Source organism: Lichenostomus cassidix, chromosome 5, assembly GCF_008360975.1.
Source record: "Lichenostomus cassidix isolate B80296 chromosome 5, HeHo_3.0, whole genome shotgun sequence".
NCBI classification, from domain to species: Eukaryota; Metazoa; Chordata; class Aves; order Passeriformes; family Meliphagidae; genus Lichenostomus; species Lichenostomus cassidix.
Window position 1 is genome coordinate 24,729,806 of NC_139486.1, and position 27,207 is coordinate 24,757,012.

Genomic DNA, 27,207 nt, shown 5'->3' on the forward strand with positions numbered 1-27,207 from the left:
GTCATCTGTCAGTCTGTTAGCACAGAATCATAGAAAGGCTTGCGTTGAAAGGGACATTAAAGATCATCTAAGTTCCGTCCCCTCTGCTGTAGGCAGGGACACCTTCCACCAGACCAGGTTGCTCAAAGCTTCACGGGGATTAAAGCACTGAAGATTTCAGCTATTTAAATGCAAAGTCTATTGAACACAGGGTTTCTTTCTCCTTATCTCTCTCCCTTGTCCTCTAAAAAAAAGGGGGGGAAAAGTCTGTTCTTTCCCACAGTAATAATTGAAGAATATCTCCAGGAGATTGAAACTGTATTAGTACTTCTCTTTCCATAAAAGTCTAAGCATGTATTTTTCTTTCTACTTCAAAGAAAAAAAAAAAGAAGAAAAAAAAAAAGAACAAAAACAAACAAAACCTCACACAGAACAAATTGAACCCATTGTTGGAAGACAGCATAGGTTTTCAAAATGAGTGAAAATTTTAGTACTTAATCATCTCTTACCACTTGATGGGGGTGGTGAGCTACTTACACAGGCCTTGGCTTACATAGAGCAAGATTCTCACGGACTATAAATAGCCAATTTTTATAGTTTAAAAACAAACACACTACAACAAAGTGCCAAAATTCAAATGCATTTGGAAAGTTTAGGATCTGCTTATTACAAAATCCCTAGGCTAAATTCCACATGATACTTACATATTAAGTATTGTCAAGTTAAATCAATTGCGTTTCAATTAAATCTACCAGATACTTCATTGTCAGAAAGATGCAGAATCATCTTGATCAGAATCATCTTGTCAGAAAGATGCACAAATCAGCCTGCTCTGTGTGTTTGGCAAAAACCAAACTGCATCTCTTCTGAAACATAACTATTGATAGAGAAGGCTTTTCTACACATGTATGGTAAGACATTTTTGTCACTCAGTGCCTCTTGTTCTTCACTTACTACCCTTTTCACATATTATATATCACAGAATTTCTTTCAGCACTTTATAGATCTAAATCCTATTTGTAGGTTAAAACAATGTTACCAAGGCTTGAAACGCTTTAAAGTAGTGGTGTAAAAGATAAAGCAGATGGACAAGAGGCTAACAGTGTCTGTACTTCAAAGGACTAAAATCTGTGGAAGACACCTCTTACATTTTATGTTGGATCAAGCAAAACATTAACTGTTCAAACATTAAAAAGATACAAAGCATGTACCAAATATGATTCACCTAAGCATGAAACAATCAACCAGTTATAAACAAAGACCAACCTTACAGCTTTCCCATCACATATGCAGAAATGGTTGCATGTCAAAAGGAAAGCTAACAGCTCAGTTTCCTGTACTTCTAGTAACACAACAGGGTAGGTCCCAGTTGTCTGATCACTAATCCATACTGCTACGATTATTACCTCTCATATTGATATGAGTTATGTTTATTCTGAATTCAGAAACCACACTCACCAAGTGTCAGTCCAGACTGGAGGGCTGTACAAAGCAAAGTTATGCTTTGTACAAGATCAAATCAGAAACAGCTGTAGGAATAACCAATTGCAGCTAGAGAGATACAAAATACGGAAGAGGAAAAAGGGATAAACCACAAAAACAGTTTAGAGTGCCCAGCATGGCCTAAGTTTCAATTTAAAGCATGTCAACAGCTATAAAATTCTTGACAGTGCTTATGCTTTTTTTATGAATGACACAGAATAAAGCTTCCATCAAATATTTTGTAAAAGATCATAAGAACAAACAAAATCTATACATGCAAACTCTCAAAAATCAAAAGAAAAAAGTGCAAGTCAGAAGCTTTAAAAAATATTTAGGCCTTCTGATTATTTAAAAATATTTCCCTTTGCCATTTGGCAGATTAACAATTTCAACAAGACTATAAAATCAAAGAGCAAAACAACATAAAAGATGTCCACTACCACAGATCATTTATTTATATACTAAGTTAAAAAATGCAAATATTTAATTACAAAAAGTTTATCAAACAACTGTATACATACAGTTTATATTGTTAAAAGCCAACATGTCAATCGATACTTTATGTACATTTGATTAATAATGTCATACAATTGTAGAAAAGCATCACTCAGCAGAAACTGATTTGGCATTTGGAAAGTAGTTACCACCCTGCACTAGAAGAGACAATTAATTCGTATGTTACAGTAAAAATATTTATTTGCTGTGATCATTTAAAGCAAATGGATGCTTTTTTTTCTCCAAGAAGAATCATCATAAGTGGAGATTAAAGTGCACATAACCAACGCATTAACAATTCTTCAACAATCCCATCTATCATTCTAGATGCTCAAAGCACATCACAGTAACATCAAGGATTTAAGACTTTTCTCTGTGGCTAAAAGAGCACGACTTTAAAAGAAATTCAGCTTCCTCAGCTGCATGAAATACTTCTGGTGTACAATAAGAAGAAATGGGGTACAGAAATTCTGTGCATAGTGTTTGGTGAAAAACTCAGCATAAATTCTCCCAGATATCTGTCTTTTGGGGAAATATCTTCCTTTTCTAATGAAAATTCATTGTATTTCATACAACTGTGGACCAAACATGCAGACCATGCAACAGCATTTACATAACCATCCCCGCAGTCGTTCTTTGTGGGCTACATATAACACAGGTTGGAGCAACACTGTCTACCTTATGCATAAATTTTGCTGGCAATCAAGAAAAAAAAATCACCAATGATTTGTCTGCTATATAATAGGGTCCTACACTGGAAAAGTGCTCTTCAAAAAACATAGTTTAAAATGTTGGCTTTGTCTCATTACAAGCAATATAGTAAACCTTACAAAATATAACAGTCAATACTAGAAGAGCTGTTGAGGACAATAATTTTAATAAATCAGTACACTTTGGATAAAAGAATGCTTATGCATGTTACAATCTATTCAAAAGCAACAGCTAAGCAGGCTAAATTTACATCCACAAGAGAAGCATGACACGGTCACTGAAAATAAAGTGAGTTGCTGGTAATTCTGGTTATAATGTTTTCACACCAACTGGTCACCAATGGAAAAAAATTTTTTTTTTTTCATTTTACAAATATGATAAGTTTTGAAGCATTATACTTGAAGAGCATACTTCATATCTTAGGCACTGGACCCAATTTAGAGGCAAAAATGTCTGTTAACAGGATTTACCCTCCTCAGGTTTCTGAAGGCCGTCCATATGAAGTTTACATACAGCACGACCAATACACATTAGATACTGCTGTAAATATATAAGGAATACAAAACACTATTAAATACAATTGTCACCCCATGGCACATCACTTGTGGCAATACCACTTGTTTCATATCCAGTGAGCAGTGGTCAGTTGTGGTTATGCTTTATTGAATATTTTCCTTTCTGTAGCTGAGAAATATACAGTTTAGACTTGCTTCCATCTGGTCTTTTAAACCAAACTTCATCATGGTTAATTGTTGTAATTATGGCACTACAGAAAATAAGGGAAGAAGGGTCAGGTGAAGAAAAACAAGAATAATTGAGAAAGCTTATAAGCTAAAAATAACCTCAAAACTGAAAGAGTATTTCCACACTGTAAATGAAAATATGCATTAGTTGTAAATGCTAGGCCCAAAAGATACTGGCTCCACTCTAAGGATAGTTTTAACAGATTTGTTTGGCAACTGCATGTGTCTTTAGTGAAGGTAGCTAATGTTTCAGCCATCTATTTTGTTCTCTTAAGAAAAAAACCTACTATGCACAAATATTTTAATTGTTTAAAAGAAAAACAGTCACACAGAGAAAACACAACCAGAAACAATACATAGTGAAAAAAAAAGCCTTGAAATTACATCAAGTATGAAGTATTTGGAAAAAAGTTGAACAGCCTGAAGCCATGATTTAAAGCACAAAGTGTATTCAGCTCTTAATCATTATACCAAGACGATAATAAATAAATTCAAAGCTGATTTACTGATGCACTGTTAAACGAGCCCCACTTTTATGCTTCTTGTGGTAACCTTTAATACTAACAGAGAACAAAACTCTCTCTCCGTATCCTATAGAAAAAACTGTAATTTCAAGTAGATTGATGGGGAAAATAGAAAGCATAAAAACAAAGATTAAAACAGTTAATAGAATAAAGATCTACTGCATACTGAGCATGACAACTCCCTCTAGCCTTAGAAGCTGCTGGAATCTTGAAAGCCTGGGAAAGTCCCACTGCATGCTTGCTCTGTTAAGCATCAGCTTTTGGCTTTTGTCAGACACTGGATACTAAGATCTTTACTTGGCCCGGTATAACTGCTATGTTCTGCTAAATTAATTCAGAGTTTTTAAAATTTAGACACAAAATATAGTTTACTAAAGTACCTTCCTGTTTCAGCCCTGAACAAACACCAAAAACACCAAAATTGGTTCCTCTTCACCATACACAGGGAAGAAAAGAAACAGCCAGTTCTACAGTAAACTACTTATATATTAAATTTAAGTCAATTTTCCTGAGTAGATGTGCATATTTAATCAACACTGGGCTTAGAATTATTTGCCCCATTCAGTAAATATTTTAAATTATTTTAAATACAGTCAGACTTTTAGAGTTTACAAATATTATCCATACAGAGAAAATACATTTATACATCTTAAACATTCAAACCAAGTTTGCTCTCTAATATTTAGACAGTTCCCAGGTAGAAGTGTTGTTAAAAGAAGGAAATACCATTAAAAAGTTCCAACTCTTTTCTTTCAGAGCACTAATCAACTGAAAACAAAGCTTATCTTCAACAGCATAAAGTGGTTTTACGTAATTAAGTATTTTTGGGTAGGTCAAAAGATCAAATTCTCAAAGCAACAAACTCCCAAGATTCTAGAAAAAACATTACTCAAAGGCTATCAGAAACTAGTAACAGCTTAAATTGTTAGGGAAATCCTAACCTGCTAAACCACTCTCTCACAACTCCAACACTCAACTTTCTTTGGTAGTGCCTGTATTCCAAGGTGAACTACTAAATGTTACTGAGGTGGTAGTATTTCCAAACAGGCCTTATTCTTCAATGCCATCATCCTAGTTATTGCTCAATAAGAATGTACAGAGCCACATAAACTAAATAATCTTTACCTTGTAGGACATTCATCTTTCTTATCAATACATATTGTCTGCCCTCGTCCATACCACTCGCCATCATAATAGAGTCTTCCTTCTTCAGATCTAGCACTGTGTAGATGCTTTTCTAATTTGACAGGTGCTAAAATAAGTAATAAAAGTAATTTAATATCGACTTCATAGAAATCAGACATTTAAATAAGATATTTACACAGAATACATATTTTTCCAACACCAGTCCATCTTTAATAATTGCATGAAAATTGGAAGCAATACATCTTTTTATTTCCAGTCAGATAAATTAAAAGTTGTATTTTCATTTTCAAATAGAAGCTATAACCCACTTGCCTACTGTCCTTTTTCCTCCTTACTCACCTCCAAGTATGTGATTTTACTTAGCATGAACATGCTTCTCAGTTAAGTGCCAAATATGAATACCACTCCTTTCCCACAGCTCTGCTTTTTCAGGGTCATAGCTTGCAGTCAATGTGAGCATTCTTTGAAATGCACCTGTAAGGTCCAGGTGCTCTCAGTTTTCTGCCTAATCTTGTGCAAACACTGACATAGCTTGCTAATATTAATTGCTGCAAACCACTGTTAGAAGCCTGGATTTTTGTTGATAATTTTCTAGAATTTGTGTCAACAGATCAAGCTACAGCTGTCAGCACCTGAGAGAGGGGAAAGACAAAAGCCACATCTTGAAACTACCTCTGAGCCTATCCTACATCACTATACCAATACTATAGTCAGTACAGTCTGCCTAGATGCAGTTAACATCATTCCACACAAGTTCTGTCTTGTGAAACTAGACCATATTTACTTACGTTCTGGCTTTACCCTGTGTGGCCCAAGTGTAGCCATTGCCTTGAAACACAAAAGAAAATTAAAGTTAGTCAGCAAGCACAGTCACTTTTTCTCAACTGCCAGCTTCTATTGTGAAGTAATGCAGTGATATTTGCTTTCACAGGCAAGTATATACTTACACTTACATGCAAAAAACACTATGAGGAGAAATCTAAAATAAAAGTGTGCTCAGTGGTGACTCAGTAGCTAAATAGAAAAGCATTTTGAGGGTGAAAAAAAAAATCACCTTTAGTAAGTTTTGATTTTAAATGAACTGAAGTTTTTCTAAATTAATCAAATTTGCACTTATGTAATTCTGTCAAGAAAACACAAAATTACATTACCTTATTCTAAAAAATAAAATGCTATATGAACATTCTAGTTTTTTTTTTAATAAGTTCACAAATGTTACTTCATGCAAACTCCACACACGGGCTTGAAGAAAAAAAGGACTCGAGTTTTTGAAAGTTCATTTATTTGTTTGCTTTCTGGGGTTTTCTTAAATTATTTCCAGAAAAGGCAAAATCCGTAGTAGATCCTGGGTTTGTTGCTATTGTTTAAAATCATGTAAAACTACAGAAAAGAACTCAAGGGAAATACATTTTGTGTCTGTCCCTCTGATGCAACAGAAAGAGGTCAGTCAAGTTCTCCCATAAAGGTCACATTTTACCTGTTGTTTAGGAAATAAGTGCAGGGAAACAAACAGGATAGAAACTGACTCAAAGCCAATTCCCCACCAAGTTTTTGAATTCACCTAAACAGTAGTTTGCTATTCGTAAGATGAAATGCACTAGGATACTAGGGGAACAGTCTGACTGCTGGTGCAAAGCAAGGATAGCATTCCATTGCAGCCAGATCTTTCAACAAACATCAGTATTATGCAATTAAAAGCTGGATTTATTTTTTCAAATACAGTAGTTGACCAAACAAACTTCTCTTCCTATAAAAATTCTCTTGTAATCTGAGAAAAACACAGCTTCTTATTTATGTAATAAAGTATAAGGAGAGGTCAAAGCACAGAAATCGTCTTAAAATAAAAAACTTATTACATGAAAACATGCCACATGAAATACATTTTTTAAAGTATTCATATAAAGCAATATCCTATCAGGCAATCCTATCATAGTTTCCATCCAATTGGGCTAGACTATGACAAAGTAAATCCACTTAATACAGGCTTTAGGCTCACTTTTTCATTGAAAATTATGCACTCCCCATTTCAGAGATATCATCTTACACCCCTTTAATGGATTCCTCTGTATGATTTGGGTAGAATCAGAAGAAGTAGCAATAACACAGCTTGAACTGAAAGGATAAACTGACTGCTGAAAAAATAAAAATCTGTTTAGTGTTTTGATCATGTAAGAAATCCAGTTACATATTTTTAAGTAGCAAAAGGACTAGACATGAACCCAACTAAATCCACAGTCATTAGTATTCATCCTTTCATCTTACCTTCCTTATTGTTGTCCAGTCTTCAAGTATATCAAGGTCTTGTAACATATAAACTATATAAGGGCGTGGAAATGTTAGGGAAAACTCTTAAACAGAAATAAGAAGAATACTCCAATGTTTGTAGAAAGATATAAATAGGTCCGTTCTGCCAACCTTTCACACAAGAAATACCAACATGAAGTAAAAGCTCAGTGCAAACATACCCATCTTTGAATTATGCAACCTAGAAGTACACTTTAAGAATTATTAGAAGAGGTAATAATAATATGTAGATATTCAGACTACTGGAGTTCAACGTAAGGGTAAGATAAATAGCAGAAATATAACCATTCAATCCCTAAGAGTTAAAAAACTATCCTATTTGCAGTAATTCAAATTACAATTAAAATTCATTGCAATTTCAACATACTGCTGCATAACAGCACCTACACTAGTATCGGCTTTAATAAAATAATTATTTTTACAGTATTCTGTATCATATATCTTCAAGAGAAAAGTATAGTCAGCACCACATATCTGACTATAATATATCCAAAAAACAGGAAGTAGAAAGGCAAAGCCCCTTCCTGAAACTAGCAACTGCAAAGTAAAAAATGTGTGTTAGAACAATACATGAACTTCGAAACAAAATTCCATAGAGCACAGCTATTCCATTACAATTCACTTTTTACTCTTTGTTACATAAAACTAGTAGCTAGATAAAAGAACCCTAATTTCAATTTTCATAATGGGATGTGTCAACATGGTATCTCTAATCTGAATCAGAATAATGTCTGTCATGCAAAAATCAGTTTTGATAACACATTATCACATCAACTTCATATTAATGACATATGTAATAAAACTAGCTATAAAACTACAAACACTATTAGAAAGAACAATGATGTCAGTAAAAGGATATCTGATACAACAACAGGTTTCTTCTTATCTGGGCTAAATGGATCCTTCCTTTTCTTCCTGGACTGGAGCTCATCATTCCATAATTCTGAAAAGATATAGTAAGGACACGCTATCAGTCAAAAACATTTACATGTGTAGCTCTTTTTACAGCAGAAAATATTGTCCAAAAATGAAAAATAACATTGTCTGGTGAGATGCTGTTTCTCAACAGAATAAAGGTGTTACATGATTATAGGCATAGATTAATACTCTCAAAACACACAAGGGATGCTGACAATTTTGATTTCAGTTAAAATTCAACCCCCCACCCAAAGTCTACAGTTGAATAGCATTCTAACAGATAACCTAAAACTTACCATACTACATGTACAGTCAACTAATCAGTAGCCAGCAGAAGATTAAAAACAAACAAATAAAACCCAAATTCTGAATTTCCATTCACCTGAGGTAATGTCAATGCTATGTCGGTCTTCTTCAAGTCTTCTAATCTTTTCTTCTAGTTCACTTTGTACAGTATCATACAAGAGAAGCTTCTCACTCTAAAAAAGCAAGATTACAGATTTTTATATTACTAAATTCAATAATCTAAATATATATGACAATTTAAGGCATCAGTGGAAGGAACATAAGAGGAGCTTTTTCTGAAGCCATAAAGCATACGACATCTCCCTCTATCCACTTTCTTAACATGAGACCCTAGCATCATAAAGACAGCACACTCATTTAGCACAAGTGAAAATATAGTTATATATTTATCAAATATCAGTACAAGAATAATTAAGTATGTAAGAGCATGCAGCTAGCTCTCCAGAATAACTTTTTGCATTTCGACACAAACAGTATTTTTCTTTTGGATAGCAAAGATTTATTCACAATAGGCAACTCTAAACCAGTGATCTATATGCCACCTTTCACTACAAATCACAAAAAGCTAATGTTTTCAAGGAAAGATTTTTATTAAGCTACCTCCTATATTGACAAATCTGAAGTCATTTATCACCATCTATTCCCACAGTATTTATAATTGCCTATTTTCATGGATCTAAAAAATACCTTTCCAGAGAAGAACTTTGAGCACATAATCTAGACAGCTGTGAAAGTAAAATTGTCTGCCTTAAAGCTGTGAGAAACATTTCTAAAGCACAGTTTTAGAAAAGTTAGCTAGTTGGTCCTTTTAAAAGGCTGTTCCTGATCCACAGAGATTAACCTATTGCCTTCAATATTAGGCGTATCATTAGCCCTTTGTATATAAAAAGACAGGCAAAACCACACTCTATTATGAACTTTCTATTCTCTTCCACCTCAAAGTGTTTTAGAATAGAAAACCAGCTTCGTGGCAAATTGCTCTCATGGTTGTCCACCATACAAGGCTGGTACCAAAATTACACAGTATCTACACAAATCGGTTACTCTTACAGGCAGCATCAAAACCCACTAAATTCTCTTAAGAGAGTAACTTGAAATTAAGCTAAGTTCCAAGCCTCAAGGAAATAACTTTACTGCTTTTTCATAAGTTTGCACATTTCCAAAAACACGAATAGAAAATACAGCAAATTGTTAGATTTTAACATTCACTTTCAGTAAGCAATGCCTTCAACAGCCTTGGAAAACAGGGAGCTTGGACTTACTGAAAAAACAGTATAAGCAGCTCAAGTCACTACATCCAGCTATCTGCTACCATGTCTCTGTCAGAAGCTGCAGTTCCCTACAGCCAAATAAGCAGATGTCTGCATCTCAGCTGCTCTTACCCACAGCACAGCACACTAACAGAAACTTACCTTTACCAGTGTTCAAGCTAGTCTGCTGGAGTGAAGCAAATCAGTTGAGGAATAGACAGGGAACCCTATTCCACTAAATCAATGTCATGCTTACTGTTCCCTTCAAGTTACAAAGTATTCAAATTCTAAAGACCTCCTTTCATGTATTTTTCAACCCTCCTTATACGAAAACATTTCCCAGGTGATTTTAAAAGGCAGAAGCCTCTTTACATATATCTGAAGTGACAAATGAGTGTTATCTGCTCTGAGACCATTTTAAAATTCCATTTTAAAATTAAATAGCATTTGTGTTTAGACATGCGTTTTGGATCAGGTACTTGGTGACAAATAAGGTGTGAAAACCTATTATAGATATCAGAGGCATTCTTGCTGAATGGTTATATTCTGGTGCAACAGTGATTCTACGAGCAGCATTTCTGACTTAATAGAGCTTTTCCCCCCAAGAGACTTTTATTGGATGGTGAATAACTGAATTCTGAATGTTTCACATAACAGCAAAACAAGGGGCAAATACCACCTTAAAGAGGAATAACACATAGCCGAAGCAAATCATCAGTCATGCATAAGAGACTCTGCAAGTCTTATAGGATTTTCTCCAACCTCAGGAGTATTCACAGGAACAATGATAGTCAGTAATGAGTAGTTCTTCATAATACCCAATTCTTTCCCAAGGCATCAAGAAAATGGAAAGCTTTCTAAAAGTACACATGCACATTCTTGCCCTACTGGTGTAGTAGGAACCACAGAATTCAGGAATATGGTGAACCACTCAGAAGAAAATGCCTTTAAGCAACTGCAATGGGGCTGAGGAGTACTACGATGAAAACCTGAGGATCTAAGCAGCTATGTACAACATTGGACATCCATGTACTTGAGTGTTTGCACTACAGTATCCAGTATTTAGATATGTGAACAGAAACATTTATGCTCAAGGAGAGAAATATATTTTTCTCTAAAACTACTTTTGAAATTACAACTCTATCATTAGCTGTCTAATGCATCTCAAAAAGACTTCTTTGGTTTTGTTATTAAAATATAAGGTGTTTTTTGCTAAAATTATGTCAGATATTTTAGTTACTTGCTTGTTGAGCTTTTTATAATAAAGGCAAAAAATCATGTGGGAATCTATTAATACGAATTTTATCATGAAAAATAAGATGCCTTAGCTATACATATATGCGGAGCCAAACTAATAAAGGCTCTTCAACATCTTCATTAACAACTCAGACACAGAACTCAAAGGAATACTAAGTCTGCCCACAACACTAAACTAGGAGGAGTTGTCAACTCCCTCAAGGGCAGAGAGGCCCTGCAGAGGCACCTTGACAAGTTAGAAGGCTGGGCAATTGCCAACTGAATGAAGTTTAAAAAGGACAAGTGCCAGATTCTGCATCTGGGACAGGGTAATCCTGAATGTACAAACAGACTGGGGAATGAGATGCTGAAGAGCTGCGACAAGGAACTGGGGTCCTGGTTGATGGCAAGTTGAAAATGAGTCAGCAGTGCTCTGGCAGCCAGGAGGGCCAACCTTGTCCTGGGGTGCATCAGGCACAGCATCGCCAGCCAGGCAAGGGAGGGGATTGCTGTATACCCTGCTGTACTCTGCACTGGGGTGGCCTCACCTCAAGTCCTGTGTGCAGTTTTGGGTGCCACAATATAAAAATGACATTAAGCTACTAAAGAGTGTCCAAAGGAGGGCTATGAGGATGGTGAAGGGTCTGGAGGGGAACCCACATGAGGAATGGCTGACGTCACTTGGTTTGTTCAGCCTGGAGGAGACTGAAGGGAGACCTCATTTTGATCGCCAATACCCTCACAAGGGGAAGCAGAGGGGAAGGTACCAATCTCTTTACTCTCGTGACCAGGGATAGGGTTTGAGGAAAAGGCATGAAGCCGAGACAGGGGAGGTTTAGGTTGGATATCAGGAAAAGGTTCTTCATCCAGAGGATGGCTAAGCACTAGAATGGGATCCCCAGAAAAGTGGGATTGTCAAGAAGCTTGTCCAAAGGCTTCTTGAACTCAGACAATACTCTTAGGTACATGGCTTGATTCTTGGGTGTCCTGCCCAGGGCCAGGAGTTGGAGTAGATGATCTTGATGGGTCCCTTCTAATGCAGCATATTCTACAATTCTGATTTTCAGATGCTTTGTATAACGTCTTGCATGGGGTTAAACATTACACAGCAAATGCATTCAAATAGCAAATAACCACAATAATAAAAACATGCACTGAACCTCAAAAACATGATAGACAGTAAAGTTAGATGAGATTAGCTATCAATGTGAAACAGCTTGCACAACCTCACAGTGCTGTCGAGAGGCTTGAATTTCACATTCATATTTGTTCTTCACAGATTCCAGACAAAGCTCTCTATAGATACCTGTAATCAGACAAATTACAGCAATATTACTTCCTTTAGCAAATATTCGAACTAAAAATTCTATTTTAAGACTGCCTGCAAGTCCCCAGCACAAGCACAGAGTGGAAAATGCAGATATATTATATTAGGCACTTAGAGTGGCTGGCTGCTTTAAAGAATAAGAGCAAGTAAATCCTTAATTCTGAAGATCTGAGAAAAACTAGACGCTATTTTAACTCTTTCTCCTGTCAGTCAATAAATTACAGCAGTGGCCATACTAACTTTCAAAAATATGTGTATTTCATATTTCTGATCAAACAATCCTGAATATCATCAGTTTTCAAATTTAAGTACTAAATGGACTCTTCTATTTTCCAATTAGAGTTTAAAATAAGGTTTTGGGGTTTTAAAATAGCTATAAAACTGACTGAAAGTAAAAGGTTTTACAAATTAATATTTGGAATAAGGCTTACTTTATACCATATGACCTTAATAAATTAAATTAATTAACAGAGCTGTTCCATTCTTAAAAATAGTCTCCTTGTGATACCAAGGATATTGCTTCTAATACTCGGAGCATTTTTAGACATTTCTGAAAATGTGTCAACTAAACAGACAGCTGAAAAAAATCTGAAAGGTATTTGAAATGGAATATCCGGCAAGCACGGATAGAACTTGATTTAATATATTCAGTGCATTCAACACAAAATATTTAAATTGCTTCAGATTGGAAACTTGAGGAGTTAAGTTTGCACACACACTGGTGGTGTCTTGCAACTGAAGAACTTTCAAAGCCAAATTCCCTTATAATTCAACCGACTATAAATGAACACAGTACTAGAGGAAAAATACTACTACCAGCAATTCCTCTGAAAAACAAACCACCAAGTATTACATCAATCATCTTTCCACTGTGAAGCTAATCTAGAATTCAAAATGTTTCTTACTTACATTGCTATGTTATGCTGGGGGATTTTTTATATTTATTTTTGACTGGCCTATTTAGGTCACTGTTTATCTGCCTGAAATGGAACAATATAGGTATGAACAGGTCTAGAAGAAGCCATTGTTTTTCTGCCTTGCTGTAATAGCCAAGATCCACATTTTGTTTGAATAGTGCCTTAGAGAGCTGAGGAACACAAGTTTCTTTTCTACCACAAATGCAATTATATCCAATATTTAGCTAAATATAGTTTAGTTTGGGGTTTTTTTGGCCACTTCCTCCCCTCTCTCAGGTAACAATAGGTCCTTATGGGTTACCTGCTGGAGCTCAAGTCTTGCTATTACCCACTTCTGTCAAGGCTCTCAAAATGTTAGAGCAAATAAGCCTATTTGCAGTCTCTTGCTTTCTCTAGAATAATTTCATCAAGTTCATTCAGCTGGGGACAAAACAGAAAAAAACTCCTTTTTTCTATTCTCAGCTTCAAGGAAACTGCTGTTTTTAAAGCATGGCTCTTTTTACTTCGAAACATGGCTCTTCAATGCTGCTGAAGACCAATCAGGAGAATGTGTAACATGCTGCACATCCCATCCCCACCTGTGTGAAAGTACTGAAGGACAGCCATATTTAAAACTGAAAATCAAAAGCTTGGATTAAGGTTGCTTTTGTATCAAACCTTTTGCAAGTTCACCCGCGATCCTTCCGCAAAGCCCAAGTGGGCTACTTAGGATTAGTCATGTAAATTTGGGCTAAGAACTTAAAACCCAGAAATGCTGGGTCAACAGCTGAGGAAAAGCATTACAGAGAAGACCTGGAGGGAGAGAAATGCAATTGTTGAAATCAAACGATTTCAAATTCTCAATGCCAGAAGTACCAATGAAGACATACTGAGTAGTACCAAAACAGCACTAGTATGACAAGTAAAAGGCAGCTTTTCAGAGAGAAGACACTGGTATAGCTTCTCTGGCTACAGAGATCACAGGTGTCCGGCTTTTGGCTCTCTGACAGCCTATGTTAGGTAACCCTCAGACAGCTGAATCCTCCTAAAGGAGTCAAGCTGTAACATGAAACACATTTACAATAGGGAAGTACAGAACCTTCTTTTCCTACAATTTAACCATTTCATATGGTTATATGGTTGTATACCAGAAGAAGATAAACATTCTTGCCTTCTTCTTCTATGAGCATAAAAGCCTGTATAAACATTGTTTTTAATAATTAAAATTCAGCTTAGAGAAAAGTGCCAAGGACATGAGGTTCTTCTCTTTCCCCAGACGGAATAGAAAGATAGGAGCAGAGGAGTAGAAGAGACACAGACTAGAAGAGCAGGAAAAAATTACATATTAGATGGCAAGCATTTCATAAGGTAGCACATACATATCTCTTCAACAGTAATCATTGTGTAGACTTGATCCCAAATCTTCTGACTAAAAAAAATATTAGCTTTTAACTCAGTAATTTTGTGCTTACTACACAAAGACAGACAGCTATTAAGTGAAACATAAAAAAGCCACATTTTTAGTATGATGTTATCAGGCAACTTATGCATGGAGGTAAGCAGCATATTCATTTTGATTTAAAAACTACTTTAGATTTAAAATTATGCCACAGTATTTCTAACTTTAAAACACACTCCTTCAACAATTCTAAAGAAAAGAGAAGACTGACCTTAAAATGCAGAGCAAGTCTATACTTTAAAACAGCAATACTTATTTTACATGCCTACCTGCCACCTTGGTTCGGATTTGCATATTTTCTTGTAAAGCTGCCAATGGTTCTAAATATTCAGGTGCTTTTCCAGCTATGACCTCTTGTAGCTTTGCATCCACTTGGCTTAATCGTTCTTTGTAAAGTCTTAAAATAATAGAAATAAAAATGTGTTTTAATTAGAAGCATGTATTTATATGTATTTTATTTAAAATAAAACACAAGTTAGAAGAAATATTTTGAAATAACTATTTGTCATTCCTTTGTTGATGCTATGAAACACTGAAATGAGGATTTGCTAGCATGTGAATTTTCCAGTTCAGATTTTCTTTTTGAACTATACTATTCATGTCTATCAAGCCTTTCTGAAAAGCAAATGCAAACAATCAGAAGTTGCAGAAAGTCAGGACAGAATCAAATGTATCTCCATCCCTACGGAAGAAGAAAAAAAATTGCACATCTGTTAATAAATGTATGTGAATCAACATGGAAGAGGACACAAAAAGGTACTACGGTACATAAGAACAAATTGGTTTATGTCATGAGAGAGAAAGATAGACAGTTTGTGGATAGAAACAATCATTCACATTTGCAATCATGTATCTGCTCCCACACTACCATAAACCAAGGAAAAAGAGATGCAGGCTCTCAATTTTGTCTCCTGTGAAAACCAACATGTTGCATACTATTATAAATATCACAAGACAATTTCTAACTGACATATTACATTCCTGCCAAAAGGAAGTGCAATTAAAATATTTTTATTTTACCTGAAATTCAGTCCTTCCATAAAAGCTGGTATTTGCTGGTAGACAATGAATAAATCTGCTTGCACTTTGAAGAATTTAATGCAATATCAATTACAAGTATTTCAATCTCAATAGGGCTCCACTTGTAACTGATAGTGCTCCATGTTAGAATCGTCAATATAACTAACTTTTCCTGCTCTCATTTCTTTCCTGCTCTCATGGGTGTTGTCACCACTTGCTACCATGCAGCAGCTGATGGACTACACCTATTTAGTCAGTACTTTCAAACAATTATTTATTTAAAATTAATAAATGCTACCAAACCACTGTAAATGCTACTTATCTCATAACATCCAAATTCAGTTTCCCTGAAATGGATGAGGATGCAGACATAACCATTACATGATCTCTCCTGTTAGTTGTGACAAAAATCCCATTGTTTATGCCTCTTCTTCTACCTTCCCAGCTTCATCACCTCCCTACTCACAGCTGCTTCTCCCTATAATCCTTCTTCCATCATTCTAATGCTGTTTCTGTTATTCCCACCATCACTGTTCTTCCAGCCCACACAAATACCTCCATCTCTCGACTAACCAATGTGTCTACGCAATGCCTTCCTCCATATACCACAGCCTTACCACTTCTCAAACACCATTTGTAAGCCCTAAGCCCTCAAAAATACTTGCTTCCTTCCTCTCAAGACCACCCTCTTTCATATTCACTCAAAGTTCTGTTTCCACAAATTGTTTTCAATCATCCAAGCTGTCAAACAGATTGAAGAGTAGGGCTGAACTCAAAAGCAGACAGTTTTCCAAATGCCAAACCTATCAGTACCAACTGGCTCCAGTACTCCTCAGTTGGCTCCATTTCCCAGGTTCTTCCATGCTCAGCCCAAAGAACAGCAGGACAAATAGTCTTTCTTTAAATAGTGCAGCAAGGAATTTCTTGTTGGGCAAATCTTTCCAGATCCTGTTATTTCCAGACCTCATACTGTTCTGTTATGCAAAGCAAGTTATATCTCTCAGTTCTGTAGCAGAACTGTCTCACAATAAAAATAGGCATCTGAAACATAGTAACAACTGACTAGGTTTTCAATTACAGCACATGCCAAAGAACAGACCAGGTCTTCTCGAAGTCTCACTTACCAAGTACCTTATTAAGTTAGTTGCCAAATTGCCACCAATTTAAAGTTGAACAGATGCATCTAACTTGTCTGTACGTATATGAAAACATATTTAACTTCACATACATTGCTGGAGCTTGTCCAAAGAAGGACAATGAAGCTGGTGAAGGGTCTGGAGCACAAGTCCTGCGAGCAGCAGCTGAGGGAGGTGGGGTTGCTTAGCCTGGAGAAAAGGTGGTTCAAGGGAGATCTTACTGCTCTCTACAACTACCTGAAAGAAGTTTGTAGTGAGACGGGGGTCAGTCTGTTCTACCTGGTAATAAGAGGCAGGACTAGAGGAAATGGCTTTAAGTTGCACTAAGGGACGCTTTGATTGGGTATTAGAAAAAAATTTTTCACTGAAAGAGTGGTCAAGCATTGGAACAGGCTGCCTAGGGAAATGGTAGAGTCACTATCCCTGAAAGTGTTCAAAAATATGCATACATGTGATGCTTAGAGACGTGGTTTAGTAGTGGACCTGGCACTATTAGGTTAATGGTTAGATTCCATGATTTTAGAGGTCTTTTCCGACCTTAATCATTCCATGATACAAATGACAGTCTGCAATACATATGGCAATCACTTTTGGATAACTGTGGCTTTTAAGTTTATCTCTTCCATTTAGTAAGTTTTTACTTACTACTTACGTAGGTATTATGGCAAACTACAGACTGAGAGATAACAGTATTTTCATTTTATCTAGTACTAGTATCTGGTTTGCATTTATCACAAGAAACTTTCACTGGTACCAACTATAAAAACTACTGCTGTAAAACAAAACCCAACCTGATTTCTTACTTAGCAAAGACAATGCACTTAGGTCTGTCCCAAATATATAAAATTATGCAAATGATATTGAATGAATAAATAATTAAATAAAATCTCAGATTTCCCTAAAATCACAATTCCTTGCTTCTACTAGGGAGTTTGATGAAATAGACCCAGACTAGCCCTTCACAGCAACATTTCAAAACCATCCTTACAGAACAACAAAAAATATGTAAATATGTATAAGTATTCTAGAGCAACTCCCTGTAAGTAATTTCAGAACTCCCAGTCCTTACTCATCTCCAAAAGTAGCATCCACCTATATGAAAGTCAAGAAACACCAGCTGCACACAACATTTTCATGGAACGGATCCTCAAATGAGGCACTTGAAACATTAAAATACTTACTGATCTTTAAGGTCTGTAAATTGCTTTTCAAGATTAGACATTTCATCTAAACACTCCATCCTTCTTCTTTCACAGTCCTCATCATCCATTTCTAAGAAAAAAAAAATTTAACAATATAAGATATTACCAAATGAACTGGATATTTTGTTTCTGGTGAATGTGAAGGAAGCCTGAACTGTAGCCACAAACAGTTTATATTATTATTTTCATAAAGCAGAATAAGAAATCACTTGTCATATAAGCTACAAAGTAAGAAGCTTAGATCTAATTCTAGAACAAACCCCTTAAACGGCAATTCTTCTTCCTCAAAAAAGGAAATAACAGCACTCTAAGACCTCTAGAGGTTAAATTTCACAGCCAATAATACAAAGAATACATAAGAATGCATGAAACAGAAAAACCAAACAATTGCTATGCTTTTGCTTCTAAGTATGTTTTAATAAGGAATTCACTCAAAAGCTTTTCTTAAATTAACATGGATTTTATTGTTTGCAAATGTTTAGGGAATACAAAGCAAATAAAACTAGAACTGTAACCCTGGCTGAGGATCAGTGCCCACGTGCTGTTGGAGGAGGAAAGCATCTTACATTTTAAACTTGTGTTCCAAGGAAGCTGTTATTCATTGGCATCTGAGGGCATAGCTGACTTTTCTGTAGATAAAGAAATAACACATAGCTGTCTCAGCTACAAATACTCTCAAAAGTCTTTAACTTTCTGCCTAGAATCTACATTCTACCTATCATTCATACTGGATGTCAATTCACTTGCTAAGTTGTTCTTCAATTGTTTCACATCTTTATTCTGCCGCCAATAAGATTCATAAAATGATGAAGATTTTCAGAGTCCTGAAATATCTTTAATTCCCCACTTAGGGAATTTCTTCCTCGTGGCTTTAAAACAACATACAGATTATGGAATACGCATTGCTGAAAAAGTAATTTTTTTTTAATCAAATCTCATGGCTTTCCAATTGAAAATTTACATCACAAGAGGTGGAAGACTGCTCACTTCATATTAAAACAGCTGCTTATAGGCCCATCCTGTCTCAAAACTTCAGATTTCCCACAGGAGTTTCATACTGCAAAAAGTATTTTGGGTACTTTTAAACACTTTCAAAACTATGGGTGTTTTTTCCTACTATACTCAAGCAGTCCAACACAGTAATTAGGGCAACCTGGTTTAAAGATAAAAAAAAAAGCCACACAGCACTTAAAATGTAACAGCACCTAAAATAGCTTTTTTTAATAAGCTGTGGCCTATATAAAGTGCTTCCAAAAATGGCCAAATTCTCTTCTGGGATTGCAAGCATAACTTGTGGCTATTTTAATTCATCCCTAATAAACTATTCTATATCCTAGTCAATAAGACACCTGTACTAAATACATAACATCAAAATGAACAGGATAGAAAGAGTGCCAGCTCTCAAGGACAAGTCATGCTTCCTCTAACAACACCTTTTGTATACTTGGCATCTACTGGAGGAAAAAAAAAAGGCTGAATGCAAGTAAAGCAAAGGACAAAATCAACAAAAAAAAAAACATTACTAATTTCAATTAAGACTTATTTCTTGGGGTGCCAATCATTTTAAGTCTGTAGGAGCAATATGCTTCCAAGGAGTATGTTCATATTGGTCAAGACACTGAGACAAGCATGTAATTTTCTGTAATCATCACATTTTAAGCACTCCCTTAAAAGCATTTCTCTGTGGAATGTAACAGAAATTATCTGGAGAGCTTCTTGTATTGTTTTAAAGAAACACACACAAACTACGTTCACTTCAAAATACACTTACTCTTTCCTAATCCTAGAAGAAACCAAAATAGGGACAAAACCACAGAAATATTTGCCTTCAATAAAAATCAGCTGAAGCGTCTTAGAGGTCTAGTAAACTTCAAAGTTTTCTTTAAAAATAGCAAATAACAGAACTACAAACAGGAAACTAGGCAAATTTTGAAAAAGAGCAAACTTCAAAGCTTGAGCCAACAGACACAATTCTTCACCAGAGCAAGGGAATTGGGAGAGAAAAAGTTAAGTTTACATGTTATACAAACTCACTATCTCACACAGAAAATTACATTTTCTCAGACATAAATATTAGCTAGAATAAGAAATTAAGAAAGGGCATTCCCATGTAGCATCTAGCTACAATACAAACTGGAAGGCTAAAATCAGCAAACTAAGTAGTGGATTTTGTTGCAATGCTGCTCCTGTACCTCATCTAAGAGACCATTGCAACTCTGTGTCTCATCCACCGACCACCCAGTAAAGCTGTATATTCCTCCCTTCTTCTCTCTGTTTTCCCCTCAAAGATGTAACTTAATATATCAGAACTTCTTGAAAAGCTATCTCCATTAATTTCTTATCCAAAATACAGTATTCCCTTTTCAGGTCCTGTAGAATTCTCATAATAAAAGAATTGCAGCATGCTTTCACAAGCCACATCTGAAAGGAACAGCTATACCAACAGGGATATGTACAAGGATATACACAAATCAGGTACACCTTTCCAACATGATTACCTCCAGCTGCTTGCCCTGGTACCCTCGCTCAAGTTCACCTTTTTTCCCAGCATAACCACCAGCACATACAGATGCTGCCTAGTTTAGGTTTCACCAAAACAATCCGAGACCATTTGATCATATTTTTCTTTCTCTGTTTTCCAACAGAATTGTTTTGAGAGAATGGGAGTAAAGAAAAACTGATCAGCCTTCCCCAGCTGCAGATCTAATTGTGTCGGGGACGTTGAGGTTGGATATTAGGAAAAGGTTCTTCATCCAGAGGGTGGCTGGGCACTGAACAGGCTCCCCAGGGAAGTGGTCACAGCATCAAGCCTGACAGAGTTCAAGAAGCATTTGGACAATGCTCTCAGGCACATGGTGTGACAGTTGGGGTGTCCTGTGCAGGGCCAGGAGTTGGTCTCAATTATCCTTCTGAGTCCCTTCCAACTCAGTATGTTCTATGGTTTTAATTTGGTGATACAGGGGCCTCAGCACTATCTACTCAGAACTATTTATTCTCTTTTCTTATTTTGCCAAATCAGTTGCTAATACAGACACAAAGAAAATCACTATATTAAAATAATTTTGCTGACTCTTTCAAGCCCTTATCTGGATGTGGGTCACAGTTCACTGATTGAAAAGATCTCCTGTATAGCTTGGCATTAGACAAGAGATGCAAGATCTTCCCTGAGAGAACAGCTCAGAACTAAAAAACACCTGCTCCTCTAGTCTAACCACGCGTAAATCAGTAGTCCCAAATTCACAGAACATGCAAGCATCCAGTAAACTGATTTAAATTGGATGTATTTACATATGCTCACAAAATTGCAATTTATGCCTTCTGCAGTTATTGAGCTGCAGTCTATCTAACCACTGGTTTACATAGTCCCCAGTGCCTCTCATTTATGTATCAGACTCTTCATTGAGATGTTTTCACAAGCTACCTTTTTAGTGAATTATTTTTCTGACAGCTTAGGACACAAAGGCCAAACAAACAACAGAGTACCAGGAAGGGTGGATGAGAGGCAGGACAGTAGTAGTCAGCATTTTGATGCAGGTGACAGCCACAGACCTGCAGCCTTACTTGTAAAATAGGGTTCTATCAGCAACACTTGTCAGCTCAAAGATTGGGGGAATGGGGGAGAAGGAGGGGAAAAACAAAAAAAAAATGCTATGAAGCTCTGTATAAACCACGGGCACATTACCTGGGTTTGTGGATTAAGCAAGGCCTCTGCTGGGGGATCAAATCTGGCACAGAGTGAGAATTGACTCAGATCAAGGTCTAAGGGAGTGACTACACTCTCTCCCAGTATAGAGGCCACACCTTCTGGGCACTGGAAGAGTCTTCACTCTGCTTCTGCAGATTGAGCTTGGCTGTGTCTGCAGCACACTGGTGGGGCTCTGGCACCTTGCTAGCTCATGTAGAGGCAGATGAGGACAAGCTCCAAGAGTTCACATGGCACCACCATACCAGGGCTTTCCCTAAACTGCATAAGTGAGTCTGAATAAAAAAGCCACAGAATTTAACATTCATGATCTCCCAAATCTTTTAACACCAGAAATGAAGAAATATCTGTACACGGAAGACTTTAGCCCACAGATAAATCAATCACTTATGAATGGAAAAACAGATGTAAAAATATAATTTCATAGCTGCCTCATTTGTCTAGTTCATGTATGGGACAGGATCCCAGCAGACCACTCTAAATCACCTAAGCTGCCTGAACTAGATGTCAGGAGTCCGACTAGTCCTGGTCTGCATCCACATCAGGAGTTTTCTCAGCTCACTAACCCTTTCCAACTTCCTTTCCATCCATTGGCTTGCATCTCATCACTAGTCAAATAAGGCACCACAAACTTCTACTGGTTATCACCTCGAAAGTAGTGTTAAGATCAAAGACCAAAAAGTACCAATTACAAGGAAACTTTGAACAGATAATAATAACCTTCTCAATAACACAGTGTAAACTGAGCACAGAAAAAGTAATCCTTTTAAAGCTAAATTTCAGCTACTAAAGTAATTCAAAATCTACAGTCCAGAGGGAAGCTATGGAAAAAGAAAGGGACCTTCGACAGAGCAGAGGCTGAAGCGAATTGCAAGAGGCCAGTGGTATTGGAAGGGATTGACAATGGCCGCTCAAAGACAAGTCTCAAAATCCCTAATTGAAACTGGTGAACTTGCATGGAAATACGTACTTGTATGTACGTACACATGTGTTCCCGTATGCACACGTATATGTGTATGCCAAGCCTTTGAGACCTCAACGAGGAGTCCCTCTGCGAGGACGCACTCAAGCCCAGCAGGGCACAACCCACAGCTCTGGCACGGAGCGAAGCAGCGCAGCCCAGCCCAAGGCCGGGCGCCAGCCTGCTCCGCAGCCGGCGCTCGGGGCTCAGCGGGGCTCCCTGCCCATGCGCCCCGCCCCGCTCCTGCGCCCCGGCCGGCGGCCCGGAGACGAGCCGCGGAGCCAAAGCAGAGGCCGGGCGGGGCGGGGTCACGGGGAGGAGGAGAAAGGGGGACACCGAGAGCCACCAGAGCTGGGGCCGAACCGGTGCGTTCCCGGGGCAGTACCGGGCGCTGAGGGAACCGCCGCGGCTCAGCGGCGCTGCCTGCGGGCGGCCGCGGTACCTGAGCTGTCCCCCTCCTCGGAGACGGACGAGCTCTCGGTCTCCTCCTCCTCAGAGCTGCTGCCCTCGTTCTCTCCGTAGTCCACCTCCATCTCATCGTGATTATTCTCCTTCTTCTCCCGGGAATGGACCGGCATCGTCGCCGCCGCTGCTGCTGCCGCTAATGTGGAGCCCCGAGCCCGCCCTTCCCGCCGCCGCTCCGCCGCTGCCACCGGCCGCTCCGCTCCGCCCCGCCCGGCGCCTGCGCGCCCGCCCATTGGCCGAGTCCTGCCGCCGTCAGGCGTCACCACGCGCTAGGCGTTCTGGGAATTGTGGTCCGCCGTGAGAGGAGAGGGCCGGCGGGCCGCTGTGAGGGGCTCGGCGGGCAGGGAGGGCTTCTCGCGCCCGTCCCGGAATACTCATAGGATTGCTCGTCACCGAGAGAGGCTCCATCGTGGCCGAGCAGAGTTCGTAGCTCTTTGTACCTGCCCGCGTCTCCCGCAGGTGGCCGAGCGAGGCTGTGGCCCTGAGTGGCAGGGGTTCGATCGTTGCCTTTCCCTGCCTGAGCAGGAGAGGGATGGCGCGGGGCCTCAGGTGTGCCCCCACCACCCGCCTGGCTCCTGCCGAGGAGTTCTGCATCCTAACTAGGTGTCCCTTACGGCTCGGATCGCAGAAGAGAGAGGCCCTTGCGATTATTAAGGGAAAATTCTTTACTGTGAGGGTGGTGAGGAGCTGGAACAGATGGCCCAGAAAAGCTGTGGATTGCTCATCCCTGGAAATGTTCTAGGCCAGGTTGGACGGGGCTTTGAGCAGCCTTGGACTAGTGGAAGGTGTCCCTGCACATGGCAGAGGGCTTGGAACGAGATGATGTTTAAGGTCCCTTCCAATCCAAACCGTTCTATGATTCTATGAATAGTGGCCTCCCCAGCAGAACTTGGTTCTTCCCCAGTGTCATATGCTGTCCTATACCCAGTGTGATATGCCTTAAATTAAATCAGACTTAACTAAAGCTGACATCTCTCCACTGAGAGTGGATATGAGAAGGGACTAAACAGTTACGCTGCAATTTATGCAGGGTTGGGATAGTTCTATGGGCTTTGAGTATCAGTACTTTTCTGTTCATTTGCCAATTGCTGTTAATTGTGCTACAAAAGATGTACTGAATCCAAGTGACACTGGAACAAGCTGTCCCAAGTGTCCCCTCGCTCTGAGGAACTGATTAGCTTCACCTCAGGACATACACACGTACAAGAAGTCTGGCAGGAGTCCTGAACTACAGAGCTGGTCGTCGCCTGCAGGTCAGTGTGGGTGCTATCTTTGGGGTGAAGATGAGCTCACTAGTACTGCAAAGGTTCACCCTTGAAATCTGGGCCAGCTGAAAGAACAGTAGAAAAGCACAGTGTGTCTCAGAGATGTGGTGTGCTGCTCCAAGGAAGTTAAGGTTGTATGTGCCTGGCAGTAACAGTTCTTCGTATTGAGATCCAAATTGAGCCCCTCTCTGCTGTCTGGATGGATCTCATGGAAGCTACATTGTGAGGCACTTAATAACTTCTGAGTTTCCCTATGGATTTCCACCTCCATAGCAATAGCTGCCCACCTCAACCACAACAACCATTGCTGTACTACATTAGTCACTTTTTTCTCCCACATCTCTGCATTATATATTTGCATTATATATCCAATGCAAATAATTTTCTTGTATCTCTCCCAAAAGAAGTGTATGTAGGTGTGCCGCCTCTTCTCAAAGAACACTAAAATATTAGACAAAATTAACCCCCCATCCTTCAGTGTGCAAACTCCATCCCTTCTCTTTTTGTTGTCCTTGGCTTTTTAGTCAACCAGGGACTCAGCAAAACTTGGTATGCTTTCTTCATCCCCATCAGAATTTTCTTCATTTTTTTCATAGATCCATAGAATAGTTTCGGTTGGAAAGGACCCTAAAGATAATCTAGCTCTAACCCCCCCTCTAACAGCTTCCACTAGACCAAGTTGCTCAGAGCCCCATCCAACCTGGCCTTGAACACTTCCAGGGATGGGGCATCCACAACCGCACTGGATAACCCACTCCAGTTCCTCACCACCTTCACAGTAAAGGCTGTCTTCTCAACATCTAATCTAAACCTACGAGTTGTAAAAGAACTGTAGCCCACATTGCAATCCTGTGTCCTTTCCTAGATCCGTAGCAGTGGGCAGCTGCAGTTGCCGAAGGCATTTCTTTTTTCTCCCTCCAGGGACGCAGCACTGCTCCGAGCCCTCCGCGGAGTCTCCGCTCCTGGCTCCCAGCACCGCACGGCCGTGCCGAAGTGGCCGCGCATGCTCCGCCTGCTGGGCTGGGTGTAAGGGAGCTGGCCTGGCCCAGGGATTTTAAATGTCTCTGGCTGTTTATTGGAGCAACAGCAGCTAACCTTGGCCCCAGGTTTTTCCCAGGGAACTTGTGGGTCCACGAAGCCTGGCCAAGTGCTGGTTCACGTAGCTGTATAAACTGACAGAGGCGGTTACCAAGGAATTTTTTTTTTTTTTTTTCCCCGCGGGCTGGTATTCTTTTGAGGTAGCCCGGTAAAAGTGTTAGTAATGATGACTGATACTCAAATGGCTGAAAGGAGCTAGGAGACATCCCGGAAGAAAAACAGGGAATTTCACAAGCTAGATCTGAAGTTTCTCTTCAGATACCCATAGCAATTCAGAAAGAAAAAACAAACAAACAAACCCCCCCACAAACCAAAACAAACACAAAAAAAAAAAAAACAAACAAAAAAAAACCCCAAACCACAAAACCAGAAATAAAAACGTCTAGCAATCCCAAATTCAGGTGCTGCCTTTTGGACTAGCAAGATAAAAAGACTACAAATCAAAGGTTCTGGACTAGGGAAAAAAAAACTACTAGAAACAGTTTCAGGGAAAGGGATGGCAAGAAAACAGGAAACCTTTGGCTTGATTGTAATTTCCTTTTCAAACAGTTGGAACTAGGTCTAAAGGAGCTAAAAATAAACCCCAAAAGGAAATCAAAGTTCCCATGCCTGGTGGAAATCAGCAACGTGACAAGTTAAGCCAGAAACTTTTTTTAATAACACACAATTCTACATGCTTCTATTCTGTTTAGAGCGGGGGGGGGTGGGGGGGAGAACATAGCTAAAGCAATATAAACATCTACTGTCATGGAAAAAAAAACGGTACTAGTTGAAGTGAACTTAACTGTCCAAATAGAGTGCTGGAAAACCTAAGAGGAAAGGGTACTACTGAGTGCTGCATATGGTGGCACAGTGCTAATGGCATCTCATAATTTATTTCCAGACTATAAAGTTAATTTATCAGATTACCTATAAGCCCTTAACATATGAAATGGCATCACCTATGTTAATCAGCTCTCTAGAGACAAGTGCTAGAGGGAGTGGGGAAAGAAGAAATTCTATCTGGCCTGTTAGAGGACTTGCAAAGATTTTTGTTATGTGTGTATTCATACATCTATGAATCCAGTCAACTACCAGAGGACCAGTCTGCAGATTGACCATTTCATCAAGATAAGTGAAAGAAAGCATTAGATGCCTACAAAGGTGTGATTTTTTTCTGGATCATGACTTATGCCCTTCATTAGAGTAAAATTACCATCAAGGAGGTGATTATCATCATCCTCATGTGCTCGGCTCTGCTTTTAATGGGCATGTGGAGATTAACAGGTGGTGGGGTGGGGTTGTGGTATTTTCCAACAATTAGAGACCATTAACAGGGACAGTTGGCCACAATGTAAAAATTCAAAACTGGAAATTCTGTTGAAAACTGGTATTCAAAAATTTTGGACACAATAACAATCATAACAAATATAATGCTGGGTAGTACAGATGGTGTTATCTCCTTTCCCAGCTTGGGACACCTTTAGAAAAAGCCAGGAAGTAAAGCGGTAATTTTACACCCAATTCACGGAATGGAGTCAGTGAGTGGAAACATGTATCACTTTAGAATCTGAAACTCAGTTACTAACTTTCTGATTATAA

The 27,207-nt window shown here is 38.5% G+C and overlaps 1 protein-coding gene across 1 annotated transcript; it reads right to left on the reverse strand.

Annotated features, from left to right (window-relative positions):
* Nucleotides 1–1,895: 1,895 nt before the first annotated feature.
* Nucleotides 1,896–23,454, reverse strand: BRMS1L (BRMS1 like transcriptional repressor). Its single transcript, XM_085061878.1, has 10 exons — nucleotides 23,241–23,454; nucleotides 18,114–18,204; nucleotides 15,046–15,173; nucleotides 12,321–12,400; nucleotides 8,685–8,781; nucleotides 8,244–8,327; nucleotides 7,343–7,407; nucleotides 5,869–5,908; nucleotides 5,060–5,186; nucleotides 1,896–3,433 (listed from the first exon to the last, which is right to left on the reverse strand). The coding sequence occupies exons 1-10, from the start codon at nucleotides 23,374–23,376 to the stop codon at nucleotides 3,310–3,312; spliced, it is 972 nt and encodes a 323-aa protein (XP_084918004.1). The 5' UTR covers nucleotides 23,377–23,454; the 3' UTR covers nucleotides 1,896–3,309.
* Between the last annotated feature and the right edge of the window lie 3,753 nt (nucleotides 23,455–27,207).

Excerpts from the sequence above, each read along its gene's own strand:
- BRMS1L (XM_085061878.1), bottom strand. The coding sequence starts at position 23,376 with ATGCCGGTCCATTCCCGGGAGAAGAAGGAGAATAATCACGATGAGATG. Across the intron at positions 8,328-8,684 it reads TAGCATTGACATTACCTCAG|AATTATGGAATGATGAGCTC; the intron begins GTGAATGGAAAT and ends ATATCTTTTCAG. Across the intron at positions 3,434-5,059 it reads AAAGATGAATGTCCTACAAG|TGCCATAATTACAACAATTA; the intron begins GTAAAGATTATT and ends TATTTTCTGTAG.